At 34.1% G+C, this 21,350-nt stretch overlaps 4 protein-coding genes across 6 annotated transcripts in view; 1 reads left to right on the plus strand and 3 right to left on the minus strand.

Annotated features, from left to right (window-relative positions):
- LOC138186889 (uncharacterized) overlaps positions 1-1,530 on the minus strand; it is a 4,021-nt gene extending 2,491 nt beyond the window's left edge. Inside the window, exons 1-3 of one of the 2 annotated variants that reach the window (XM_069127161.1) lie at positions 1,205-1,530; positions 446-640; positions 75-260 (exon numbers count right to left, since the gene is read on the minus strand). In XM_069127161.1, coding sequence (XP_068983262.1) covers positions 75-260; positions 446-538 — 279 coding nt within the window. In that variant the 5' untranslated portion in view covers positions 539-640; positions 1,205-1,530. Of the gene's footprint in view, positions 1-74; positions 261-445; positions 648-1,204 lie in introns of those variants that run through there. The other variant, XM_069127162.1, reaches the window with a different exon arrangement.
- Adsl (adenylosuccinate lyase) overlaps positions 1-14,063 on the plus strand; it is a 25,939-nt gene extending 11,876 nt beyond the window's left edge. Inside the window, exons 2-6 of the mRNA XM_069127159.1 lie at positions 10,199-10,402; positions 10,485-10,767; positions 10,867-11,018; positions 11,184-11,582; positions 11,775-14,063. Coding sequence (XP_068983260.1) covers positions 10,199-10,402; positions 10,485-10,767; positions 10,867-11,018; positions 11,184-11,582; positions 11,775-12,038 — 1,302 coding nt within the window. The 3' untranslated portion in view covers positions 12,039-14,063. The remainder of the gene's footprint in view (positions 1-10,198; positions 10,403-10,484; positions 10,768-10,866; positions 11,019-11,183; positions 11,583-11,774) is intronic.
- Ssk (smooth septate junction protein snakeskin) lies at positions 8,017-9,710 on the minus strand. Its single transcript, XM_069127165.1, has 4 exons — positions 9,562-9,710; positions 8,620-8,826; positions 8,334-8,453; positions 8,017-8,159 (listed from the first exon to the last, which is right to left on the minus strand). The coding sequence occupies exons 1-4, from the start codon at positions 9,610-9,612 to the stop codon at positions 8,049-8,051; spliced, it is 489 nt and encodes a 162-aa protein (XP_068983266.1). The 5' UTR covers positions 9,613-9,710; the 3' UTR covers positions 8,017-8,048.
- On the minus strand, positions 12,543-20,411 carry C1q-VP (C1q-like venom protein). 2 transcript variants are annotated; one of them, XM_069127164.1, is made up of 3 exons: positions 20,206-20,411; positions 16,206-16,368; positions 12,543-15,847 (listed from the first exon to the last, which is right to left on the minus strand). In XM_069127164.1, coding segments are annotated over exons 1-3 (486 nt in total). In that variant the 5' UTR covers positions 20,208-20,411; the 3' UTR covers positions 12,543-15,526. The 2 variants fall into 2 exon arrangements, with proteins under 2 accessions (XP_068983265.1, XP_068983264.1); XM_069127163.1 differs by lacking the exon at positions 20,206-20,411 and adding an exon at positions 16,428-16,525.
- Positions 20,412-21,350: the final 939 nt, after the last annotated feature.

The raw sequence follows: 21,350 nt of genomic DNA on the forward strand, positions 1-21,350 counted from the left end.
TTCTAGTTTTGAAACGCACGCTTATTGTTACGTTTTCTAAACTATACTGACGATTTTAAGTGAATAGAACTTACGGTTCTTTTCGGTATTCGATCTCCCAACAGTTGACAAATGATGAAAAGCGTGTTGATTATCAGGTAGCCAGCGATAGTGATGTAAATTATCGCGGCATCGTCAAGCTTGAAATGCATTCTAATCATGATCTTCTGGAACGAATTTAACGGATCGACGACTAATCCGATAGCGAACACAGCTAAAACCTGTCAAATGCAAATTTCAAATGCCAACACATCGAGAAATATTTGTAACTGGATTGTTATTAACCGTAAAGTACAAATATTCGTTCATTTGAAGCATTTTCGATATTTTTAAAGAGCACGAATTAATTACTAAAATTTGTTCACTGAATTATTCGTCATTTTGTCATGATTAAATAAGTACTTACAATTTCCAAGAGCTTCATCGCAAGAGGCATAAGCTTCGCCACTTTCAGCTCCTTATGAACATGCTGGCTCTCCTGCTGATTATCATCTGCCATTCTGACTCTACGGGGTTTTCCTCTGCCGTCACCCAGTTTGGAAGATTTTGGGTTTATCCTTCGTTCACGATCAATTCTTTCCACCCCTCAAGCACATCAAACCTTGGCAGTAGCAAATAGCACGATAAGCATCTGAATTACTGAGGAGAACGTGTACATGAATTAGAGACCAATGGACGCGAAAAGCGGTTTCAGACACATGAGGTAGCTTGCATGTTAAATAAAGATTTCATGATTTCTGCTTTCACGTACACTTCAATTCATACTCTGTTTATTCTCCATTATTACTCCACTTCGAAAATTTCTGAAAGATTTTCCAAGATACTTGACGACGTTGGATATTTCAGCTTAAATCGTTTACTATATTATTGCATCTTGAAATCGCGCGGAACGTCGCAAATAGTTTATCTCTCTCATTATACCTGAATTGATATCCTTACACAGAATTAGCGTTCTTAACATTCTTGACTCATACGTATTACACAACCATAGACAGACACATGACTCAATAATAGAGTATTCTACACCAATCTACAGAAATGTTTATTTCACTAAGACTTACTTGTCAAGTATCGTTAAGAAAATTAGCCGAAGAGTTTAATGGAAAAACAAGTTTTAAAAATTCCTGAAAAGCACCGTATAAATATCCAAACAATAGATACATACCTTTTTCAACGTGTTCTTTGTGGACACTTCCACCCACGTGAACTAATATGCTCAAAATTTCTTCCAGCCGAAAAATCCACTGCACCGCGCACTATCTTCAGTCGCACTTTCTTCTCTACGCAACTATTTGGTAATTTTAATCACAAAATCCTTCACATTTAAATCGCTCGAGTGAATTACAATTCCAAGGCTAACCCAACCGGGAAGATCCTGGAGATTGGTTACGATCGATGCAGTGGACGCGTGTTGTTAGAAGTCCAGCGACGCTAATCGTGCGATACAGTGTGGTATTGTCGGAGAAACATGCAGTTGCACGCTGTGTGGCGGACAAACTTAAACTGGAACGTCAAGCGTGACACACTGCGAGGCTACGCGTCGTACGTGCAAGTTGCGCAGGCGGTCTGCCGACTCTGTTAACCAGGTTCACCGTATGACCGTGTCGCATTCGTTTGCTCCTGTACGTGTCATTGCCGTGTAATTTCACGAAAACGATCCTTGTGTACTTTCTAATTCGTTTAATTGACGCATTTCCGTCAGAATGGATGCATCAAATTGATCGTCACGAAGAACTTCTTTCTTCCTCTCATTTTATTACTTCTACTTCCGGCGAGGAAAGTACCGCGAAGAAACTAGAATTACGTAACAATTACCGTGGATTTCTTGTTTGTTCTACTATTTCTTGGCCGTGGAAATTCTTTATGGAAAGAATGGTACCGTTACTTTTAATGCTGAGCAGTTGTTAGTCATTGCTTTTGTTAAGTAGCTTTGGGTGGGATATTTTATCGTAGAGGGCAGAATAATTGGGTTTGTGGGCGAGGCTTCTTCTTCTCGGTTAAATTGCTCGAGACGAAGAACGATTTGGACGAAATTCGTCTTATGGTGATGATTTAGTTGATATATTTATCTTATTTCACGGTATGTTTGAGAAATTAGAGAATGTCTGCGACATACGGGCTGCTAACAATTAGATGCGTTCCTCGAATGATCGTCGCAGTCATTATGTGGTCAATACTGGAAAAACAAGCGTTGTGTCGGCGTATTGTAATCGTTGTAAATATCAGTATAAAATCAGTTTAAAAACATCGACAGAAACTTAGGACTTTTCTTCTTCTTTATTTCTTTAGAAATAGAATTTCAGATCTATGTAATTGCAAACTTACATTATTTTATTGAATTTCCAATGTCCCATAAAATTACAGTGTACAGTAGATCAGATATTAGGACTTCCATGCATTTCCTCATTACTAATTACAGGACTTCCTCATTACTAATTATTATGTTTGAAGATTCACAAATCGCGAAAAATCAATCTAAACCCTTATAAAGTCGGAATAAAATTATTTCTGAATAAAAACCAACAACTCCTTTTTCCATGATTGTACATATAGTGGAGTCTCGCTTATCCGAGTCCCGCTTAACCGAAGTTCTGTATTATCCAAAGTAGTTTGAACTTTGCCATAACTTCATTTTTGGAAATTTTAACAGAAAGAGTATGAACGTGCGAATGGTCAGATATCGTGAAAGCAGTTAATCAAACACTCAACAAATTTACGATTAAATACACGAAGAATGGTTGTAGAAAATACTGCAAGTGCCCACATTGAGAAACGTTGTTGTTTCAGTGGAAAATGTTTTATCATATTAATCAGAATACTGTAGTATAGAATTTAAGTGCAATTTCCTATTCTAAATAGTTATTAGTAACGCTAGAAAATGGTATCACTGTTACTTCTAACGTCGCCTCTAGAGAAAAACAGCAAGATAAAATATAGCAATAAACGTCAGCTAATTGTTTCTCGGCTTTTGTTTACAAATAAAAGTTACCACATACATGGTTCTCTACAGATACACTTTTCTTTTTTCATGAATCTGGACTACATTACAACGTAATAATCTTTCTCTTCCCCCTGAAAAATTAGTTTTCTGACATCTACAATGCTTTCTACGAACCCTCTTGAAAGCAATGAAATAAACCTAAATACGCGTAGCATAACATTATCAAAATGTTTTCTATGATTTTATTATATGATTTACGAACGCTAATAGACCTTCCCGTATTATTCGAGGATAATCGAGGTTCCACTGTATCTGTAAACTTCTCTTGTCGATCATGTTGCCACGTAGTTAAATAATGCCTCGACTGCTAGACGCCCAAGTTATGATTTGGAAAAAGACTCCGGTAATCGGAGCCTGTGACGAAGGGCGAAGTAACTGCGGCATTTAATTCACGAACACGTGTTGTTGATACATCGAAAGGTATGCATCGGTGCATGCTGGACTTCACGTGACTCACGATGTATAATTTGCATGAACGTATTGCGGATGTGTACACGTGCACAAAAACCATCGAGCTTTGGCCAATTCCACGTCACGTTTAAACACGTATAAACGAAAGCAGGATTGGGTCGAGAGCGCCAGAATAAAAGAGCCACGGCGAATATTTCCTTCCTGAACCGATCTGAAATCGGTTCGTACACCGGCCTCTTGAATCGTATTACTCTTGAGTAATGTTATGAAATAATTTCTATACTGCTCCTTTTTCCTTGATTTCATGCGGTGTATCGCATTTCCTACGCAACACATTTTCTTAAATATATTTAACAAACGTCTGTGCTCTTGTTAAGGCGATGTAATACTGTATTTCTTGTTTATTTGAATTGCTTTTTCTGCCCGGTAGTTTCTTTTACAATAAATTTTTAAGACTATATCTAAGTATGATTATAGGTTGTTATTGAATATTTAATATCTATAGAAATAAAACTGAGAAAAGTAGATTCATGTTGGGAGAGACGAAGTAAAAAGACAGAATATCATATTACTTCCTGCGTCCATGCAGTAATATATTCTTAACAAACAAAGTAAAGTAGGTTGTAATAATTCAAAGTTTCAGAGACAATTAAGATTTTTCTTCGTAATACGATGACCGATAAAAAGCACTACGTACTTATGGAAAGTTATAACTTTTTCGACCATGACACAATAAATGTGCAATACGAATATTAAAACAAACAGAAAGGAATTGCTAAATCTATGTGTACACTAAATATGGAACGTTATCGTCAACTGTCTTCTTATATCCGATATCGACCTATAATTTCCAACCCAGTGGTAGGAATATACTTAAACAAGAAGAAAACTACTTGAAATAAATTCCAGTCAAACAAACACACTAAGGTCAAGCCTGTACAATTAATATCGATTAAACCTCGCATTAATTTAAGAAACGAAGCAAACTAATTTTGTCAATGTTAAGCGGAGAAAGCGTAGAAAATTCGATTTTAATTGACCGTAATGTAATAACGAAGAAAAAAGAGTATTAAAGCATCGTGTACGACTCAACTTATATCAACGGCAGATTATTTTCTAATTGCGTAATAGTCTTAATGCGTAGTTACTCCTATTACAGAAAAACTATACTACGCGCATGTACGTGACGTATCTAAATACAATCATTCATGCAGGTGTGAATATGATTATATATCAGGGTGTGCATTCACAAACGTGCTCGATAGAAGATCACGTGTTCACTAGGTCAGTAGGTGCGGCCTGGTCTTCATCAATCATTATGCGATCTTCCTATCGATCTTCAACTATGCGCTACGATTTCCGCTTTGGCAAATCACATTACCGAAACGTTAATACTACTTCATCCTGTCTATATGTTAGACGATCAGAATTTAAAATTTCACGCTTCACTGCCTTTGTTCCTGAAAAATTTGACGGAAGAATTTTTAGATATTAATTTTATTGAGGAAAAATTTGTTACATTGATTTTTTCGTGTTTTTGTCTATTCTTTCTATATTTTATTTTAATCCTTCGTTATGGTTTTCTCTAATTTCTTTCTTCTTTTTAATTTCTATTTAGTTTCGCATTTTCTAACATCACTTGGGTTTCGCTTTGAGAAGTTAAATTACCAGAAGCATTGTTAATTAACGCGATTATGTATCCGGACCGTGGGTGTACGATTGTACCGGTCATTCGCGATGATTACCGGGTCAAGTAGACTAATTGATGCATATCATGTTCGCTATTGCAACCCTTCTTTGACTTCACTCGGCATGCTACATATTCGTGACATTATACAAAAGCCCGCGATGTCTTCGTTTGTGACTCATTATTCTCGCCACCCATTCATTGTTTTTAAATATTCTTGATATTCGCTGTAGGAGAAGTTCTTCATTGTTTCTTGGAAGACTATTTTACTATCTTATACGTTATTTGCACGTAACGCGGAGACAAATTTTATATTACTTGCAATTTGGGTTCTTTTAAGACGTTATGGCTCTCTGCGATTCACACGAATTGGATATATTTCAAGAACACGGTGAACGATCACGGCACATAAACAGATAAAATGGAAAATGAGAGCTAAAGCCAGCACTAATTCGGGGATACTGAAATAATTCGAATTTTATTTGACAGTCCCAAACCCTTCAGTTTCGAAATTTAGAGAGAAATTCAAACATCTCTCATTCGAATGAAGTGGATTCATGCTTTTAATCTTACGAATTTCCATAGAAAGCGAACTCAAACGTACTCGTAGTCTCCGTCAGGATTCGGGGAAGGATTGATCATCCACTCGACCCACTTGTAAAACTGGTAAATGCCACAAATTAGACTTCCGATTGCGCCAATTACAGTGAGCCACGTTTCCTAAACAGTTGTACATTTTTATACAAACTTTTACTCTCGTCTTCGACCAGTTAATGGATTATACTTCGCCTTTCACTTACTCACGAGATATATATAGTCTTTGTCCATAACCAGAAGTACGATATCTGACGAATGCACGAGCATGTAGCCTGTTATAAAGGTAGGTACTAAAACCCCGAAAATTGGAACCTCGAGATATGGCTCCAATGGTCGCAAGTACACTACGGTGCCTATTATACAGGCAGACTATAAAAGTAGAAGGCTTTTACTGATAGAAACGAGCCTTCGAATATCCATTGTATTTTCATTTTAACCAAACATTGTAAAATTTGTATTTAAAATCGTACCATGGCCAATGTTCTCCAAATCAGCAACTTCTTTTCGAGAACCCATGCGTTTATTGTGAAGTTGTTAATATGCACCGGTACGTTGCCCATTTTTCTTGAGAATTATTCTTCTATCGAAATCACGATATTTACAGAACCTTACGATCGATAATAAATTTACGACGATATTTTGTTTCAAAATATGTTCTCATCGAACGTGCCGGAAGTTTCAGCGCTCGAACAATCGACCTTTCTTTTTCGACCGAATCGCGCGATTGCAAATCGAAGCATGTGACTGACGAACTTATTTTAAGTTTAAATTTATTCATTTTGAATGAAACATAATTTATGTGTTGATAGAAAATATTTATTCGTTAACTGTCGTTCTACGTTTCAACATTCCTAGAAGAACCATTTCCAGGAGATTGTTTCATTTTTGTATATTCTGTATAGCCTATATAAGCGGTTTCGCAAAATAGTATGACGAAATTACCTGAAAAGTACGAAATTCTACAGATTTTCCTACCGATAGTGATAAGGAAAATTGCGAAAAGAATATATACCCATTAACAGCAAGCCAATTTTTAATTCGTTTTGTGGAATGTCGGTCCTCGTGTAATTTTCGTGATTTGACCTCACCAGAGCTGCTGTGCCACCTATGAAATGGAATATCACGCCGAGCGAAAAAAGGGTGAATTCCTATAAATAAATATAGGACAAGATAAACGAGAAAAGATCACGCGAGACGTTATATATTCGTTGAGAAATAAATACACGTCTAATATCGGATTCTGTGTCTAATTACATCTTCAGCTTATTACTTAGAATTCTAAATATTTTACTTTCTCAAATTTCTAACTCAAATAACTAACTGGCAATCTGCGAGGTTTTTCAAAAACGTGAGTCATCGCGATGGAAAAATAGATGATAAAGTACGTGGACGCATCGATGCAGTAAATGACCCATAACCATCTTGGTGTCGTGAATTCCTTGCGGTTTAACAGCTCGTGGATGCAAACACCAGCTATGATCTAAACGGTCAAGAAAATGTAGTTTCGATTTCGATTTGTATTCGCAATTTTTTCGATAAAAAGTAGTATTACCATTTCGTGTACTTTCAAAAGAAAACTGAAGTCTTTAAAAAGTCTATGTATTTGAGTAAGAGGCATGTTTATTAAAGCATAGAATAAACTAATCATTGGACGCTTTAAAATTCGATGAAAGTAATCGATCTTAATATCGAGATATGTACTGAATTGTCTGCGAATAATTTTTCTCCGGATAAGTTACTTTATTCATATTATCAAACCGTGGACGTATATTGTGGAACTTTCGAAAGTTGTTCTTTTAATCTCTTTCGTTGGATAGAATTCTTTTCTTAAATTTGTAAGGAATATACGCATATTTGCGAGAAAAGATTTGAAACTACCGATTTGGAAAATTCGTTAAAATAGGTATATTGAATTGTTGTATAAATGATGAAACGAAATTACTGACAAGATTGTAGCAACATTATATAAAAATTAAAGACTGTTTTCTACATTTTACTATCTATAATATAGACAGATATAATATAGATTGTATATGTAGTAGTACATCTTGTCGATAATTCAAGTACAAAATTGTAATTATAATTGTAATTGTAATTATAAAAAATGTAATCTAATTTTTAATTTAACAACGATTTCCTTTAACTTTAATCCTCTTTCTTTCTTAGATAAATTATTTTGACATTGTGCAGATGACAGACACATACTGAACTTTTATTTCAAACGTCGGAGGATTTGATTATCTTTCTGTTATGACATCGTTTGGAAAAAAATGTGACGAGATTACTATTCTATATGTTACGTGAAACATGACTTTATTCTAAATATTCATCGTGGCTTTTCGCAAAATGTAGAACGCTTAATATTAGATCGACGAGATACGCTGCACCCTCGATAACGCACAACGATCCAACAGCTAGGCCGACCTAAAAAAATTTTTATTCTGTGTCAATACAATGACAAGGTACATTGAAACACTTAGATCAAATAAATAATATCTATTGTGTAAAATTACAATAAAGAATCGATGAAGACAGAGATGTTTTATAAAGTTCATCGTTGTTTAATTAATAGTTAGTAATTAGATTATTAAAGGTTACCTGTCGTTCCTGGACAATCGTATCGTATTTATTTTCTGATTGATATCCGTGCCAATAATGGAGTGCTGTGCCACCTATAGCGATGAACATGAAGGTTCCAACGAAGTTCATTATAATTTCCTAAAAGTCAGTATTTTCCATTAATGTCAAACAATTTCATATCTTCCAATAATTATTATTTATATATTTTAATCTGAATTATTTATAGATCCCGCGTCTAATAGATTTTTGTTCTAAAATAAATAACCTAAGTATAAAGTTGTAATCGGAGCGAAAATGATCTTACAACAAGTGTCTTTTTGTGAGACGAGTTGCCAAAGCAATAAGTAATTAGAACAACGCTGGTGTATATGAAAAATCCCACTAAAACTCCAGACGCAACGATTTCTGCGTCCGGATTTTTGTCTTCGTTCAAGTTCCATGTTCCTCCAACACCCAGGAATTCCCCTTGGTATCCTGTTCGATACAGGATCAGGATTATGAGATTAATAACCTGAAAGGACAATCAACAGCCTAAACAAGACATATATACTTTAACAAATAAAATAGTTTTATATCTAAGATCGATTTGACCTGCAACAACAAATTACAATTCGTGAAGATCTGTTTAATACAACGTGATACATATTTGAAAATTGTAATGTCCACGTGTATAAAAATAACGGAATTTCTTAATTCTTCGATATTTTAGTCTCTTTTTATTAGCTGTTCATGAGGAATTAACTCTAGTAAAAGAATAGTACTCTGATGCCACGATACCGTAATATGGTATCGCTTTACAAATATCCTTATCGTACATCGATAACTGAAATGAATCATACAATTATGTACAAATGTTTCTTGAATGAGTCTAGTTACAATGATTTATCAACGTAGGAACCTAACATTAATCGATGGACCAGGCATTATTAATCAGATTCGACACGCAATTGATATGATATGATATGTGTATTATACTGTTCATATTTTGTCGTAACTTTAATAAATTGTAAACCAAATGGAGAATTTCAATTTTGTGCACGCACGAAAGAATGAACAAAAAATCACAAAATTTTGATCGGTATATCATCTTAATTATTCGTCACACAACTTCATTTTTAGAATCACAGTTTCACTGCCCGTTTTATGTTTCCGAATTATTGACTCGGCACGCTTCACCTTGATATAAATATGCATATAATAAAATATAATGAGATAATAAAAAGAACAATAGAAGAGTTCTCCTCACCAGTTTAAGCACTTTTATTGCTATACCCGCAATAGTTTCTAAAGACACCATGATTACTTTTTCTATATGAACTCTTCACGCTTGGGACAGGTGAACTAATTGAAATAAAAGCGTGCTGGTTGTTTTCGACGCGGTACCAAGCCCTCTTTATCTAATCAGATGATACAGCGTACGTCGACAGAGGGATAAGACCAGTAGAAAACGAACGATAATATACCTCGAAATATAACGTTCATTGTTATTTTATTTTCCTAATGCTTGCTTTCATACGATTAATTCAATAAAATTATCATGAAACGTTATTATATTCTTATCCCTGACCATTTTTTTAAATGCCATTGACCTAATTATCTTAAAAGTCCTCCATTGCACATAATTACAAAATTGATTTGAATAGAACTTAGTTTTAAAAATTCAATTTTATCTGAAGAAACAGTGTAAAGATATATCGTAAAATATGTAGATCATTATGCGAATGTACTTTCTAAAAAGAAATTAGTGACTAGACGCTAATTAGCATTCACCATCGTATCAAGCTTGAAATTTACAAATTTTCAGTTCTGATTTATATAGTCTTTCGTTAAGTCTTTTGCGAATAATATTATTAAATATTTCTAATGTCCAATATTTATTTTAGGAGCTGGGCCTAGCTATCACCCCGGAGCAAATCGCGGAAATGGAGGCTCACGTGAACGATATAGACTTTAAAGCTGCTGCAGAGGAAGAGAAAGCCACCAGACACGATGTAATGGCTCACGTTCACATTTTTGGAAACCAATGTCCAAAAGCAGCTCCAATAATCCATTTAGGTGCAACTAGTTGCTACGTCGGTGACAACACGGTAATATTAATATCATTTCCTGTAATGAATACGCATCATTCATGTGAGATCCTATTCATGGTAGTTGTATTCATTTTCGAAGGATTTAATAATTATTCGTCAAGGTTTCAACATTCTTCTGCCGAAATTGGCGAACGTCTTGTCCCGTCTCGCGAAGTTCGCCATGGAACATCGGGATTTGCCGACTTTGGGATTCACTCATCTTCAACCAGCACAACTTACGACCGTTGGTAAACGAGCTACGCTGTGGCTTCATGATCTTCTGATGGATGAGAGAGCTCTTCGCCGAGCTAGAGATGATTTGAAGTTTCGCGGAGTGAAAGGCACAACTGGCACTCAAGCTTCGTTCCTTCAATTGTTTAATGGTGAGTGTGTATCTTAAATAATTGCAAAAAATATAATTATTATATAATATAATATATATTTAAAAATATTCTACTTTCGTCTTTGGTTCGTTTCCACAGGTGATGATAAAAAAGTTAAGCAGTTAGATCAACTGGTAACTAAAATGGCTGGATTCGATAAACACTATCTTGTAACAGGACAAACATACAGCAGAAAAGTCGACGTAGAATGCTTAAATGCTCTAAGTTCTTTAGGTTCTACTGTCCACAAGGTCAATAAACTACCTTCTCTAAAAAAAGAAATAAGCTGTCCATTATTTATTTGGTAAAAATCCAAATGAAATTATTGAACGAAGCAAATAGGAAAATAGTAATAAAATAAAAACATAATGCAAGACTTCCTTTGAAGATTTGCTTTATTAATTTCTGTTCCACAGATCTGTAGTGATATTCGATTACTGGCGAACATGAAAGAAGTCGAGGAACCGTTCGAGAGCACTCAAATTGGATCAAGTGCAATGCCATACAAAAGAAACCCAATGCGTTCAGAGAGGTGTTGTAGTATAGCAAGACACTTGATGACTTTGGCCAATAATGCTCTACAAACAGCAGCCAATCAATGGATGGAAAGAACGCTCGATGATTCTGCTAATCGAAGAATTACTTTGTCCGAGGCTTTCTTGTCAGCGGATGTGATCGTAATGACTCTTCAAAATATTACGGAAGGCATGATCGTTTATCCCAAAGTTATCGCCAGCCATATCGCACAAGAATTGCCTTTCATGACTGCGGAAAATATAATAATGGCTATGGTAAAAGCAGGAGGCGATAGACAAGTAAGATTTATGTTATTGTACACTTATAACAGAAACAAAATTGTATTTTATATGAAAACATTTACCTTTCTACGCTTGGAAAATCTGACTTTAGTGGAGTTCTAAAACAAGAAACCACAAGTAAAAAAGGAGAATATTTTTTTAAAAACATTTTCTTTAATCCAATAAATTAATATTGCTTTTCCGTGACAGGTTTGCCACGAGAAAATAAGAGTGCTGTCTCAAGAAGCTGGTGCACAGGTGAAGCAACACGGCAAAAACAACGATCTAGTGGACAGGATCAAGAAAGATCCATATTTTGCCCCGATCCTTAATCAATTGGATAATCTTTTGGATCCGCGTACGTTCGTTGGTAGAGCACCTCAACAGGTTATCGAATTTTTAGAAGAAGAAGTCGATCCTGTGCTCGAGAATTACAAAGGGATTTTAGGCGGAAAGGTGGAACTCAACATTTGACCCAACAAAAATAGGATTTTTTATTCTCTAAGGAAGGAAGGTTTCTAAAGAAGTTCGTGATCTTTTATAAATGTTTTATAAAAAGTTTCGTTAAATGTTGTCTGTTATTTTTACGTTTGTCATTTTTACGTGTGTTAGTATTGTAAACTTTACAGAGATTAGAACTGAATAAAACAGAAGAAACGTAAAGTGCACTGTTTCACAGCTACGCGCGCGCTTTTTCCACGTTCAACGTTTTTCTCTCGTTAAGAAAACCCGATTTCGCTTCTGAGACTCGAATGAAAAATTAGAAACTTCTCGCCAACGTAACTGCTGTGATAGCAAGTGAAGATGGAGTAGACAAATCAAAGAAATACGTGGAAATACAGACTTTTTAAAAGAAATACTAATTTTCATATTTACATTTAAATGGAAGAAATAGGACAGAATAAGAGATAGAAAGATAAAGTTGCGAAAACAGGTGAAGAGAATAGGTACAGTAGAGTATAAAAAGAAAGGCAGAAATATAGAGACCGATCGTTTATTGTAAACAGATAGTTGAAACATAGTGAATAACAGTTGCTTAATCACCGATTCACTTTTCCAATCTACATTTAAGAATCTTAATAAAATGTATATTTCTTTCTCTTCAGATAACATATCTAAAAGGATACTAGATGCAGGTGATTAAAGTCGACTAAGCAACTGTTATACTTTACAAGAGAGGCTAAAAGTAGCTTTACCCTGAAACGGGACATAATTGGCTGTTTTAATCGCAAAATATAGAGCGAAAAGATGTAGCAGAGTGGAAAGTACAACATTGGTAACGTGTATATTACATAGCTTGGATTTCGCATAAACGACTATAGCACTTGAGAATCACAGCATTAGGAGAATTACGCACTGTTCTCTCGTATATAGCTTTTTTTACTTTATGATAGATCCAGGTAACTATAGGTGGGAAGACTAGACTAGAAGTGAGAGAAGACAAGAGGAAACGCGGTTTCCTGGTCGAAAGTGACACGGCCTGTACACTTTCGCTTTTACGCGTTCATTTTTCTTTTGTCATGCTTTTGTAGGATACTTAGATTATTCTTTCAACTTGTGATATTCAGCTATGTGTAAGCTTAAGCACGAAGTTCACTGTAGTTTCTCAGACAGATAGAATAGAGAGGAATGTAGATAAAAGTAAATGAAAGAAGAGAGAAGTGGAAGGAAGGGAAAGCTTGAAAAAGTGAAAATTTGATAGAGAAAGGTTTAAATATAGGAAAGTAGAGGGTAGAAATTGAAAAGATGAAATTGAAGAATAAAAGAAAGCAGAATAAAGAATTGGAAAGTGACAGAAAAGAAAAGCTGCGATAAAAGTAGAGTTTTTTTTAAGAAAAGGAAAAAGACAAGAGAATTTTATTCGATTTTTCGTATAAACAGTAGGATTGTTAAATTTGTATGAAAATTTATAGTTTGGGGTAAAGAAAAGTTTGAAGAAAAGAAAACAGAAGAAACCAAAAGAAGCTGTATAAGTATAGTTAACAGATAAATAGACGAAAAATAGGCAGACCGAAAGTTTCAAGAGATATTTACAAAATTGAAAAAAATGTAGAGAAGAAAACAGAATTCAGAAAAGGAAAGAAAAGTATCGAATATATAATAAACAGAGAAAATACAAAATACGATTTTGTGAAAAGTTCAAGCTGATACTGAAAAAATAGCGACATAGAAGAAGAGAAAGGATAAAACTAATATTTCCAAAGAGTGACAAGAAGAGAAAGTAGTTAAACTTTTAAATAGAAAAAAAAGAAATATGGTGAAGTATAATAGTGTTCAATATAAGAAAATAATTTCAGAAAGAGGAGAAAAGACAGAAGAAACTGAGAAGACAATGCTGGAAGCTGATAAAACTTAGAAAGATATGGAATTGAAAAAGATATTAAATAACATGTAATAAAAATAGAATATGTCACAAACTTAATAGATCAGAGTAGAAAACAAAAGGAAGAATATAATTAGGAAAACAATTTTTATATTAGAGTACAACGAAATAAGATACGCGGAAAAAAGTAAAGGTATACAGAAAGAACAGAGCAGAACGAGGCTACAAGGATAGAATAAAAATAACTTTAAGACAATACGATTACAGAAGGAGATAAAATAGATAAAAATAGCGATAGTACGAAAATAAATGTATTTTACAAAAATAAATTATCAGAGAAATTGGAGAAAGATAAAGTAGCACCTAGGAAACATGGTAAAGTGCTATAATGTATAAAATTTCAGGTACTTTAGTATTCTCGAGTTCACGTAAAAAGGGATAAAATTACTAACTGAAATACAGTGGGGATAGTACAGTAGGGAAACAGAAAAGAGATATGAAAATTGAAGAGAAAGATCGTCATTAAAAGAGAAAAATTTCAAAGAGAGCAGGGACTAGTTATAATAACCTACTATTTATAATTGCAGCATTGTAAGAGAAAGTAAAATATATACGAGAAGAGATATGCGAGGCAAGATAGATTTGAGACAGAAAACAAGAAGAAGTAGCTTTATCTATATTGTAAGAAATAGATGGAAAGCAATTTATGGCAAGATCAACAAATTTTGACATTTTAATACTGACAGGTATTTGAGAAAAGTGTGAAAATAAAGATAGAATAGTCTAGTAAAGAAAGAAAGAAAGAAATTACAAATTTAGAGCAGTAGTATGCTAGAGAAAAGAGACAAAAACAGAATCACGAAGAAAATGAAACGGAAGTAATAGAGTATCAGATCGTAGCGTCAGAATAGAAAGATCGTTTCTACAGAAGAGAAAAGAAGAGTGTTAATTAAAGTGAGAAACAGAGTGTGCAATTCGAAAAGAAATTCGTATTAAAGAATAGGATAGAGATAATAGACAAAGCGAAGAGAAGTTCAAGAAAAGGTGAAGATAAGAAATAGAAGAAAAAAATACAGAAGAAACGAATGTCGAAGATAGTGTACCAATTGAGTTTGTCAGCCTCGCAATTTTAATGATCCATGCCAATGCGATCTTAAATGTTTAAAGTAGGAGATCAGTAAAATTGCGAGACCTCGAAAAGTAGAGATGTAGAGAAGAAGCTATCACAGAGCGTTAAGTTCGTGGAGAAGATTAAAACCGCTCTGATTGAACGTTTCCCAATTAGGAACGCCGTCAAATCCAAAATTTCATCATTCAGAAAAGCGTAATGAATTCATATTTTTAGTTCCAATTCATCTACGAGTCTCGATTTTATACTTTTTAGTATCAGATCGATTTCAAATTCTTCCAAAGATATTAATAATTAACTTCGGAGTATTTCAATTTATCTGTTGATTGTCGAAGCAGCGTCTTTTGGATGAACAGTTCCACGTCGTCGTTGTAGTCTGCCACTGATTTGCCAGAAATTTGGTCCAGTTTCGTCTTGACTGGATTCATATCGATAATTCCGAACTTTTCAAATTGTCTACTTAAGGAAACGATTGTCGTTTCGTGGTTGAATTATCTGAATTCTGGTCGATTATTTTTTGGCTATTCGGTATCCGGAGAACGTGACGCCATCCGATATTTTTCCTGCATCGACGAAAACAGCGAGATGATCTCCAGCTTCGACGTCCAATAAGACCAAATTAGCACCACCTCCTGCACCAGTGCTGACCACGGGTCTCCAGCTATCGGAATTATTCAGTTTCTTTTTCAGAGTGAGCCGAAGGTCGGTGCTGCCATATCCGGCGAAGCTGAACTGATACAAGCCCGGGCAATGGGTGATGAAAACTCCTGTTTGGGCGACGTAACCCACGCCTTTGTCGACCAATGTCTCGGCGAATACGACTTTGGCATGCTAATGGATGAGATAATATTTCAAGAATTACTGTCCTTAAACGTTATATCATTTTATAAACATTGTAAATAATTCGCGACAGCTTTTAATTTTTCGTTCAAATTGCTATAACTCAAGTATAAATGTTGACACGGTGATAAGTTGACAAGTGTATATAGGTACAAGTTATTACGTAAATTAGAAACTGCGAAATTTCATTTTAATTTAGATGAATGTTGTTTCAACATTCCATTGAAGTTCTCCAAATAGTTCAGTTAATTCTGCTGTCATTTAAAATTCTACGAATGCTTCTATATTTATTGCGTTGAAATATCCGGATCGTATTTTTATTTGAAACTCGTTTAAAAATTAGACTCACATCGACAGAAGCCTGGGTAGCCGAGAAAGCAACAACACCAGCACAATCAGCAGCTGTTCCTATTTTTAACGAGCCGACGGTCGTGATACCGGAAGTTGGTGGATCCGGTATGGCTGCCTCCGTCAGGATGGATACTGCTAGGAACATCACCAACCACACCACCCTACAACAGAATTTTTTATAAAATTATAAGTGTTCACATTAACGTCGCGACCCAATTACATTTTATTTTCCATATCCATGAACAGCTTGCAGACTAATAACAATTCTTCGCCGTGTTTCAATGCATTCAATGCAATTATAGATAATTATTTATGACTCACCAAGGGAGAGGATATATGATATGTAATATAGTAATGGCTAACAATAAGTATGAGATAGGAATTGCGACCAAGACAAACCAAACAAATGGGAACTTTCGTAGTTCGTAACAAATTCAGTAAAAATGTTATCTATTTATGACTCACTTGTTATAACAAATGCAATACCGCGTAACGCTGATAATAATAAAAACTCGAAGGTAAAAGAAAATAAGTAGACTAAGAAATCATTGTTTGTTAAAGAAATACGAATTAATTATTTCAATGCAATGGAAGGATCTATTTAATTGATAAAACGTATGTTAGTGACTCATCACAGCTAATTGCTATGTATAATGATGTAGACTATTAAAATTTTCCATTGATTATCCAGTTACATAAACTAGATTAGACATAGAGTCATTAAAGAAGAGATCAAACAAAATTGAAAAAATTAATATCTTTGAACATTGACATCTTCGAATCTAGTCAAATTATTCGGAATATTTCATGAAAACTTTCAAGTTGAAAAGAAAGGGAAGCTGAAAAGTAATTATGGAAGTCGCGCGCTAATATCGTTACAGTTGAAAAATAAACCAACGATTCGTTCTTGCGTAAGAGTTCAAGTGGGCGTTCGAGGATTTTTATAATTTCGTCTCGTTTATTTTCTTTTTTTTTTTTTTGTTTCGTTTGGCTCGCATTAAATAACCAACCTGACCATTCTCGGCAAAGTTCAACCCGATTTGTGACTTTCACTGCTCACGGCTACTTCTCCGCTCGCTTCACCTTTTTCACCTTCTTCATTTTTCTTTTTTTATTCTTATTTCACTTGATCATTCCCTATCTCCGACTGCTTTCGTTTTCGGGCGTACCGGTTTCGGTTATCTCTTTAGTGAAATCGTTACTTTCTGCCTTGCACCAGATATTATTCCCAGCGAAATTCTGAGAACTCATATTTGGAGCAAACAAAGTTGAATGGGATTTATTGGACTCTTGATATTAAATAATATCAGAAACAAAAGCAACGTCCGTAGAATGTTAATCAGGTCAGAATTTTTTAAGCGCACAATTTATTTAGGTAGTTTCTATTAGAATTATAATGGAGAGTGGAAAATAGAATATTGCGATGTTAGCGTATAGTAATTTTGTATGGTGGTGATTTATTAAATCGGGCGGAAAATTTGCCACAGCTTCTGATTTCGCTCTATTAATCGCATAACTCGTGCGACGAAAGCAAAAAGAAGCATTCATTTTGTCAAGCGCAATCTACCACGCCAATCGCATTGAACTTTCTACTTTGTATCGAGAGAAAGTCGCGTTTTGCAGCTTCGTTATATCAACATTATCTTTAATTTTCTTTTATTCTACTGTTTCTTGTTTGATTTTCAATAGTCTGGACTGCTCTAAATATTCATCATTTAAATATTCATTATCCTACATTTAAGCACGAAATTAAACCAACGTTATTATCCTCGTTTAATCTTTCGTCCAACTAAAGACACCAGTATTTTTATTATTACCATAGACGTATAATATCTCAGACTATTTGGTAATTTCTTTCATTAAATTATTAAGTCACTGTATTATAGAAGTGAATTTAATATTAAATATTTATTATTAAGGCACCTTTTTCCAAAATTCCTAAAATATAAATTCAGTCTTCTTTCGGATACAAATGTCTATAGCTGAGGTTTAATTAGTAACATTTTAACTTTGTTAAGTTACCGAGATCACAAGACTAACAAACATGAAAATTGTACCAAAAAAACGATTCTTTAAGAATAATGTTTCGTATTAATTAGTATGCAAAGAAAAACAACTCGTTATCTAAGTTATCATAATTGGAAAGTAATGCTGGAGTATTTCTCAATTAGCTCGAACACGTTAATAATAAGTCTAGATAAAGGATAAAAATAAACTGCATGGTTTAGAGCGTACACAACGATCGCAATGCACTTTTAACCCCTGAATCGCATTTACTTGTACAAGATAAAATCAGAAATCCTTTCACTTTCACGGACTTCAAGGCGAGGATCTCACGTGCGACACGTTTCTGTCGCCCACGTTAACCGGAATAACAATAAACGAGACAATTCGTGACTTCATGATATATTTTAACAACTACGCTAATACATTGCATGTATAAGAATCGTATGAAACCAGAAAAATCAATTCACACAACTCAACTTTTATAAAAGATTTAATTAATGATCTGTTTACTAACAATCTATATGTATAAATAATTTAATAATATATTCCATATTAAGTTTATATGAAAAGACAATTTGCTCGTGCATATTGAATTCTCTGACTCAACTTTGCCCATTTTATGAAAATATATTATGGCAGACTATTGTTACGTGATCATCGATATTACGTTACGGAATTTTATTGTAGTTCACAGAAACGATTTCGATCAATTCTTTACGTAGAAACCATTTAGGTTTTTACGTGTTTGGGAACACGATGATTGAACAATACCTACAGCTGTAAACTTGTGCGAATAATTGAGGAGATAATTACTTGGGTATTTAAATTTTGCTACAAAAGAATTTTTTTTAGATACTATTTTATACTCTTGTTCTAGGTCGCTAATATTTTACATAATTTTATAGGTGAACTACTTGATTATTTCTTTTTTCTCTCAAGTTCTCTATGGAACGTTTAAATGTATTTGCAATTGCAATGCAATGCAATGCAATACGAAGACCTATGATTTATGTAAATCTTGAAATCGTGTTAGGACGTAATGTTGCTCATCTTATGTAACGGATCTGCATACATCATAATATAATATGCAACGTGATCCATTTATAACGGAGTATAAATTAATGAGATAATGTATGTACGGCTGAATGCGGAACGATCTTCTTGACGTACTTCACTCATCTTGTGTCAGTGTTCATTCCAATAAACGAAAACGAAAAATATTAACAATCATCTCATTAGTTGAAAGGTTGAAATACGACTTCGACGCATGAAATCAAATACGCTAACGACATGTAAATTATTCTTATTTCTAGAGTAAGGTATATTCATCGTCATTATTAATATCTGTCTTATTGCATTATAACTTTGATAAACTATTTTTTTAAAGACAGTCGGGACTATTCGAATCTTTATATTAAATTAAAAATGCTATATATCGACTACAAATGGATATTATATATGAATAAGTACTTAAATATTGAAATACATTTTTAAACTTGTCATTGCTCTTAATTTAAATATTCAAGCAACTCAAAAGAATGATTCTTGGCTTAAATTTTGAAATATTCCAAATTTAAGTAACAGCATTAAATACTAAGATTTATCATTTAAAACAACAGATTTATTATAGAACAGTTAAAGGAATATCAAACTAAAAATTACAGGAATTTTATCGCATCGAAAAATTAGCTTCTTCAAAGTCCCTTTTAGGTTTTCTTAATAAATCCTTCGTCATCGGTATACTAGTATAATATAAAAAAAAGAAAAAAAAGAGTATATTAATCAACATATTCAAATTCTACAACTACAAATTTACTATCCAGTTATTCGATCAATTAGAAATAGAATTGTATAAATAACTGAATATAAATTATTCAGAAAACATCCACGTTGCTAATCGATCAAAAATATCAACAAAATTTTAATTTAATAAATGTACAATATTAAGGAAATAGAAGCGGTTTAAAAAGCGAGCACTTAAAGGGACTCACATGATGGTAGAAAGTGGTGTGGCAGTGGCGAACGTTCTCAATCGTGCTGGGCAACGCAGCTGTTCGATGTTCCAGGTAAGTTGAACCAGGTGAAGTCGACGTACGCCTTTATATTACCTTGGAGCCCGGACAGTTTGGTCTTGACGCCACCTCCAATATCTGTGCTCTCTCGTCTCGTTCCTTTCTTTTCCTCGTGTCAAGTGCTTCGATCTTAAGTCCCCACCTCTCTCTTTCTCACTCTCTGCTAACTTCAGTTAGGGACAACCGAGCGTAGATAGTGACAATCGGATTACTGGAAGGCTGGTTTGGCAAGCTTTCCGATACGAAGTTAAGTAAACCTGGAGATGGAAATCTGGCGTTTATTACTATGGTGTTAGCCTTAATTAAAAAAAATATTAAATAATACAAAGAGAGAAATATTAGAAAATTAGAAATGCTAAAATTTTTAGTTCGTTTTAATTTCCAAACTTTTTTTTTTAAATCAAGTGTAATATCGGTATTTTTTAATATTTACATACGCCTATTATCACAATAATTATATTATTATAAAAATTATTGGACTGCATTATACAATGGATGACATTTGATACAAAAAAGTGCATAGTTATTCGACTAGTCTTGGTTCCAAACTGGTGTACATAATCAATAAGTAAATTTCTTCTTCAGTCGACCATGTTCCTGGGCTTGCAAGCGACATTTCACTTTAGAGGTAACGTTTGTTTAGTATGCATTATCTCAATTATGCACAAGATTCGTTGCTCATTCTTAATTACTTAGAAAATTCTATAGGTAAACTGAACGCGAATAGAAATGAATTTTCTCTTCTGACATACAGTAACGTCGTTTGAATTCTAGCAATTCGGTCACTTCCTCGACGCCACTGTAAATCGGTACTTCAATTCCGTGAACATCGGTTATTCAATCCCATTCTTGTATATGCGCCTATGCAATTAGCGAATAATTTATTCCATACCACTGGACAACTAGTCTTGAAACATTTTCCTATTTAAAATCGTATGGAAATTTATGCAAGAATTGGCGTGGCTAATCTTCCATCAGAATAAAGTTCCAGCGCCCACGATATATCGATTTCTGTGTGTCATTAAAGATAACTTTCACTTTGGCTTTCGGTTCGCGTTATTTGG

This window comes from Bombus flavifrons, chromosome 14 (assembly GCF_040668555.2).
Source record: "Bombus flavifrons isolate JBK064 chromosome 14, iyBomFlav1_principal, whole genome shotgun sequence".
NCBI lineage: Eukaryota > Metazoa > Arthropoda > Insecta > Hymenoptera > Apidae > Bombus > Bombus flavifrons.

Coding starts and splice junctions, on each gene's coding strand:
- C1q-VP (XM_069127163.1), bottom strand. CDS start 16,447: ATGGATATGGAAAATAAAAT. Junction 16,369..16,427: donor ATGGATATGGAAAATAAAAT/GTAATTGGGTCG, acceptor ATTCTGTTGTAG/GGTGGTGTGGTTGGTGATGT. Junction 15,848..16,205: donor CTACCCAGGCTTCTGTCGAT/GTGAGTCTAATT, acceptor CTCATCCATTAG/CATGCCAAAGTCGTATTCGC.
- Ssk (XM_069127165.1), bottom strand. CDS start 9,612: ATGGTGTCTTTAGAAACTATTGCGGGTATAGCAATAAAAGTGCTTAAA. Junction 8,827..9,561: donor CAATAAAAGTGCTTAAACTG/GTGAGGAGAACT, acceptor TTGTCCTTTCAG/GTTATTAATCTCATAATCCT. Junction 8,454..8,619: donor CTCACAAAAAGACACTTGTT/GTAAGATCATTT, acceptor ACTGACTTTTAG/GAAATTATAATGAACTTCGT.